The sequence below is a fragment of the Microtus ochrogaster genome, linkage group LG2, assembly GCF_000317375.1.
Source record: "Microtus ochrogaster isolate Prairie Vole_2 linkage group LG2, MicOch1.0, whole genome shotgun sequence".
Taxonomy (NCBI): Eukaryota; Metazoa; Chordata; class Mammalia; order Rodentia; family Cricetidae; genus Microtus; species Microtus ochrogaster.
Window position 1 is genome coordinate 25,548,365 of NC_022028.1, and position 6,446 is coordinate 25,554,810.

The following is a 6,446-nucleotide window of genomic DNA, read 5'->3' on the forward strand; positions in this document are numbered from 1 at the left end:
CTCTCTCTCTCTCTCTCTCTGTCTCTCTCTGTCTCTCTCTGTCTCTCTCTCTCTTTCTCTCTCTGCAGAAATGGCTGATATCCCGGGCCATGTCTTTATGAGAGGAATCATCATGGCAGTGTTCATCTCTGTGGCAGTAGTGTGTGTGGTGATTTTGTGTGTCATTTATAAAGTCGACTTGGTTCTGTTCTATAGACGCTTGGCGGAAAGAGATGAGACATTAACAGGTAACATACTGTGAAACCGGGGGATCCTAGTCTATGTTTTTGTGCCTAAAACCGAAACAGTAATCTTCATCTAATTTTGATGACATCGCTGATATTCTGTAAGAGAGGTTCCCAGGCTGGGGTCAGGGGTTACTCTGTATGTAGCACTATGATGGGTGCTGTGCAGTCTTGTGCTTGTTTGTGACTTTCCAGATGTTTTTCTTTTGGTGTTTCATGTCTGTACGCTGTCTCCTCCTAGACACCGTGCGCTATTGATGTGTTTGTGTTCACACACACTCCGCTGCATACTTTATACACTCAATAAAGTTTTTTTTTTCACTGAATTTTCTGTCATCCTTGCTCATTATTTTCACTGGGAAAAGGAGGCTGTTTAATCAACCTGGAAGAACTCTGGGTTAGAAGCCAAATAATCTCAAATTTAGTCTGCTACACCCACCCCACCAGCTGTTAGTGTTTATTGGGGTATGCGTCTCAATGTTTTCAAAAGTGATAAGAAATCTCCAGATTTCAAGATAATTATGTCCTTAAAAAGTTAACCTAAATCATTGCTTTTGTTTATGTGTGTATGTGTTGTGAGTGTTTATAGAAAAAAAAAACAACCTTTATAAAGGTTAAACTCAAAATTTGTAAATGTAAAGCAGGAGACCTTTTCCTGTCCTGCCCGTGTCTCTGCATCCCACAAGGTCCCCACGGGCTACTGCATCAAACTGTTGACATGGATTCTTACTTCATGTTGCCTTTAGAAAAACAATCTTGGTTTAGTTACCCACACTTTTGGATGTCTGCCAGTTTGATAGATGAGGGTTTGAAGCTGGGTAGTTTTAATTTGTATTTCATTTTATGATGTAATAAAACACAAGCAAGCATTCCATTTATTTAAAATTTATTTGTGTCTCCTTTTTCAACATATCCACTCTTGGCCCATTCTGTCACCGTGCTTTCTTCTTCTTTGCAGTCACCACACTGTTTATATCTAGTATCTATAATGTATAGTATCTATAATGATATAAGATAAATATCCCCATGTTGTTATTGTCTTTGTTTGTTGTGCTGTGCCTGTGTGGGAGACCCAAATATATCTTTATTTTTTCAGTGTCCGGTCTGGGCATTGTACATATAAAGCGCCCCTTAATCTCACGATACAAAATGATTCTCATATCCGCTCCTCTGGGATTTTTAAAACTTATTTATTTTATTATCTTAGATTATAGTAGAATGACACCATCATTTTTCACACTTACAATGTTTAGTATTAGCAGTTAGCAGGCACAGGGAAGTTGACTCTCGGCTTGGGTGTCTGATCCTGCTTTGGAAAGATACGAGGCAACCATGTGGACAATCTGTATGTGTGTGTGTGTGTGTTTTTTGCACAGTCTCTGCTCAGAGAGATGAACATTTGGACTTGAATGGGCCTCGGGTTACCTTTTTCCTTCTGATTTTTCATACTATTTTCACTGTGTCAAATTTTTAGACCCAACTTGGACATTCTTTTTTTGGTTTTTTGAAAATTGCTTAAATACATTGGTTTTGTTTGGTGTGCGGGTCCCCGAGTGTCTGAACACACACCTCATGTGTGCAAGCACCTGCAGACGTCAGAAGAGGGCATCAGATTTCTTGGAACTAGAATTCCAGATGGTTGTCACCTACTATGGGAGTGCTGGGAATCGAACCCAGGTTTTCAGCAAAAGCAACAAGAACTCACAGACCCTATGCCATCTTTTCAACCCCAATCATTTTTCCCAATTCATGCTTTTAACTGTTAGCATGGCAGTACACAGAAGTATTCAGGAGCATGCCCTAAGAAACTCCACTCCACATGAAGTACACAAACAGGTACAATCTGTGGCAATGGCAGAAATGAAGATGCATCTAGAAAATAAAACTTTTTAATAGTTATATCACTGTGGTAGCCAAGTGTATGCTTGGTGTTGGTTTATAAAAAAACAGAGATGTAAAGAACCAATCAGCCAAAGAGAATTAAAACACACCAGGTAATGCAATACATATATTGGTCCAACTGACTCATTATTATTCTAAATAGCCATTTATATAATGATAGCTTCATTAATTAGGGATCAAAGATACGATTTAATCATTCATGCCTTCCAGGCATAACAGGACTGATCTATATAAACATATGAGCGCACAGACACCGCCATAGCACACATAAGACCTGCACAGGTTCAGACCATGCAACACTGGGAAGGAGAAGTGGACACGAACTCCCATCCCTCACCAAGAAGCTACATGCAATGGATATCTGCTAGGAAAGGGGAAATTTTCTAAACATCTGTCTTAAGCATCCGCTTTAAGACTCTCACCATGGAGAGGGTTGGGGGCTCATAATCAGGACACTGAGGCATATAAAGACAATAAGATACCTTTGATGAGCATATGATTCTGTAATCTTTATCAAAGTTTTCTCATACATGCAATTCATGCAATTCTGCACAAACATTTGCTCTATCTATATCAGCAATAGATCTTGACTTAAATCAGCAAAGCAGAATACTTGGGGAGAGTTGAGCAAGCTGCTTTTAATTCTTCCCAAATTGTCTTTGTTTCCCCTGTCTCCTCAATAGACTGCATGCACCTAAAAGGATATCACATGCATTTTGAGTTACCCAGCGGGGAGAAGGAATTGTCTTTGTTAGCTAGGTGACCTGTTTTCTTCTTCATTGTTCTCTCAGCCATCTAAATTCTTCTGTCATAAAGAATTCGATGGGAGCACACCTGAGGATCACTGTTAAGCTTTCAATGGATTATAGGTTTCCCTTTGGACATTTGACACCCTAGGGGTGTGTGTGTGTGTGCGCGCGCGCGCACGCCCGTGCTTGTATGTGTGTTACACTATGATTTAATTACATTTCCAGACTCTTCCAAATACTTCACAATCCTCTCTTTTAAATCTCTTTTTCCATTGTTAGCATCTTGTTCTAGGCATCCTTATGATTTTTTTTTTCCACTCTCTGGGGTATGGTCTCAGTTTCACCTGTGTGTCTTGCTTTATTTTCCTTTGTTTTGACTTTATTCTTTAAGGGTCTTTAGAAAGTAAAACTTGAGGCTGTGGTTTGTGATGGAGTTGAATGAAATGAATGAGCCAAAGTGTGACTTACTCCCCAATCCTGGAACGAGGGTCTTCTGTGGCGGGGGGGGGGGGCGTCCCTAGCATCTTATTGTCTTCATATGTCTCAATGTCCTGATTACTGTCCCCCACCCCTTTCCATGATGGGCGTCTCAAAGCAAATGCTTAAATAGATGTTCAGAACATTGTTTGCTTGGGATGCAGCTGAGATTTGACAACTAATAATTTTATCCTCTTTATATATGGCGTCCACACAGTTTTTACTTAAAATTTAATTCTTAATCATGAATTGAAAGGGTCCACCTTGTCCCTAGATGGCAAAACATACGACGCCTTTGTGTCTTATCTGAAGGAGTGTCGGCCTGACAACGGAGAAGAACACACTTTCGCTGTGGAGACGCTACCCGGGGTCCTGGAGAAACAATTTGGGTACAAGCTGTGCATATTTGAAAGGGATGTGGTACCCGGTGGAGGTAAGAAAGGAACCCCGGACAGACAGTTAGTGGAGATCATTTTCTATGAGATGGCTGATTATCTTTTTATTTTAAAAATGTACAAAATGGCCAAAGTCCTTTAGGGCAGCAGAGGCCAGTCGGTCGGCAGCTAGTTATTCGTGGCTCACATCAGTCTGCTTCACCGATTTTCACTGCCACAGTAATAGACGTTGAGAAAATAACTCCAGCCTCTCCTCCGGGACCCCTTCATTCTGCAACATAAATCTGACCTCTGAGGAAAGACAAAGGCCTCTCTTTCTGAGACCTTGCGTCAATAAACAAAGTGGAAGGCGACTGAGCAGGGTAGTCAGTGTCAAACTCTGACCTCCGTGTGCACATACATGTGTGTCGGTGTGGCACACACGCGTGCTAAAAAGTTAACTACTGAAGAGGAGGAGAGAGGGGAATGTGAGGAAGAAGGAGGAGGAAAAGGAGGAGAAGCAGCGATAGGAGAAGGAGGGGAAGGAGGAGGAGAAGGCGGGGGACAAGGAGGAGGAGGAGGAAGAGGAAAGAACACAAATGTCATTTTTTCACAAAATTTTAAAGAGTGTAGCGTCCATCGGTACAGCATCGGTAAGGGCTAAAGTGGATGCTCACGATTCTTGCCATTTAGATGGTTATTTTGCCTGCAACAGACAAAATTGGCTTATTTTAAAGAAAACCGTGTTAGTGCAGCCAAAAGCTAAACGCTATAAAACAAGAGCGTGTTGACAGCTTTTCCTCCCTACCCACCCTGTAGTTCGCTGAACTGAGCCGGATCTTGCCTTTGCAGCTGTTGTTGATGAGATCCAGTCACTGATAGAGAAGAGCCGGAGGCTAATCATCGTCCTCAGCAAAAGTTACCTGACCAATGAAACCAGGCTCGAACTGGAGAGCGGACTCCACGAAGCACTGGTGGAGAGGAAGATTAAGATCATCTTAATCGAGTTTACTCCGGCCGGCAGCTTCACGTTTCTGCCCCCGTCCCTGAAGCTCCTGAAGCCCTGCAGGGTTCTGAAATGGCAGGCTGACAAATCGCTTCCTTACAACTCGAGGTTCTGGAAGAATCTTCTTTACCTGATGCCCGCAAAGGCCATCAAGCCGTGGAGAGACGAAGCCGAAGCTTTGCCCGTTCTTTCAACACCTTGATCTTCAGCAAGGCTCCATGTCAGAAGGAACAGAAAAGCCCTGCTGGAGGCTGTGCGTGTGCCTAATCACAGCAGGGGCTGTCGTTCAAAATACCGGAATTCTGTGTTCATCCTCCTCCACTCCCAGTTAGAAGATAAGATTTGTCATTGGATTGTCATAGAGGAAGCAGAGCCGGAACTCCCAGGAGACTTTGGGACTCACAAGAAATCAGTCTGTTATTCTTTCTTTCCCCTGGAGCAGTGGTTCTCAACCTGTGGGTCATGAACCCTTTAGCAAACCTCTATGTTCAAATATGTTTACATTATGATTCGCAACAGTGGCAAAATGAGAGTTATGAAGTAGCATTGAAAATAATGTTATGGTTGGAAGTCACCACATGATGAGGAACTGCATTAAAGGGTTGCAGCTTTGGGAAGGTTGAGAACCATGGCCTGTTAGTTATCTGTACTCTAACCCCACATTCGGCAAGGGGGTGACAAGACACACAAACTGATTGATGCCCCAGAACAAGGTTTTATTACCTCTCGGGGGTACGAGGTTCACCACCAGGCTTGGGAGGTGGAAGAAGTAGGTGGAAAAGCTGTGTGTGGCGCAGGAAAACAAGGTGAGGGAAGGCCCCAGGGACTTGGCTTCAGGATGAGTAATGCAAGTTGGCATTTCTTGGAAGCTCAGTGAGATATTAGGCAAGATGTCTTACCTCTTCTTCAGACCTTCCATAAGACCTTTGAAAGGGAACCCTCAACACCTTTGTTTCATCCATGTCAGATAAAAATTTAAATTCAGAGAACTCTGTAGGTCTCTCGGGGTTAGTGACCTAAGGCTTTTGTTGACTTTATATAGATATTTGTATGTAGGATCATAAAAGCTAACCACAATAAACAAACAACGGTTGCTTGTTTTTATTAGCTGTTTCAAAGGGGAGGGAGTTCAGCAAGGTGGGCTATTGGGAGTGTTTGCACGCTTGCAATGCCTGAGTGCAGCAAGAATGTTCCAGAAAAGTCTGAAGCAGAGATTGTTTAGAATAGACATGGTAGATTTTAAAAGGAACAAACAAACAAACAAACAAACACGAATAGGGGTTCTCAAGTAAGTTTTGTAGCTCAAGCCTTCATGTGCTAATTGGCTGACAAAAAAATAAAAAGTAAATTCAACAAAAGCTTTATCTTTTATGCGTGAAAACATAGAGTCAGAAGTTTTGTTGCTTTGGGAGTTCTGATAAATAAAATGACTTAGTTTATTTTTTTATTGCTCATGCTCTGACACATGAAGTTTATTTCATATGAAATATATTTTTATATTAAATCTGCTTAATGCGTTCATTAGACTTGAAACGTCTCCTGACTTCCTTTCCATTTAAGACTCCATTCCCTCATTCTCAGCATAGATTGCCAGCTGTTCTAAGAAGATAAGGGGAATTCAACATGGCCCTCCTACAGCCATCCCTTTTTCCAACCCAGGGTTTCTCTGTGCAACACCGGCTTGCTTGCTCCTGGAATTTGCTCTGTAGACCAG

General features: G+C 42.1%; 1 protein-coding gene across 1 annotated transcript in view; it reads left to right on the forward strand.

The window, feature by feature from the left end:
- Positions 1-4,934, forward strand: part of Il18r1 (interleukin 18 receptor 1) — a 31,695-nt gene extending 26,761 nt beyond the window's left edge. The window contains exons 9-11 of the mRNA XM_026785704.1: positions 69-227; positions 3,627-3,785; positions 4,579-4,934. Coding sequence (XP_026641505.1) covers positions 69-227; positions 3,627-3,785; positions 4,579-4,934 — 674 coding nt within the window. The remainder of the gene's footprint in view (positions 1-68; positions 228-3,626; positions 3,786-4,578) is intronic.
- Positions 4,935-6,446: the final 1,512 nt, after the last annotated feature.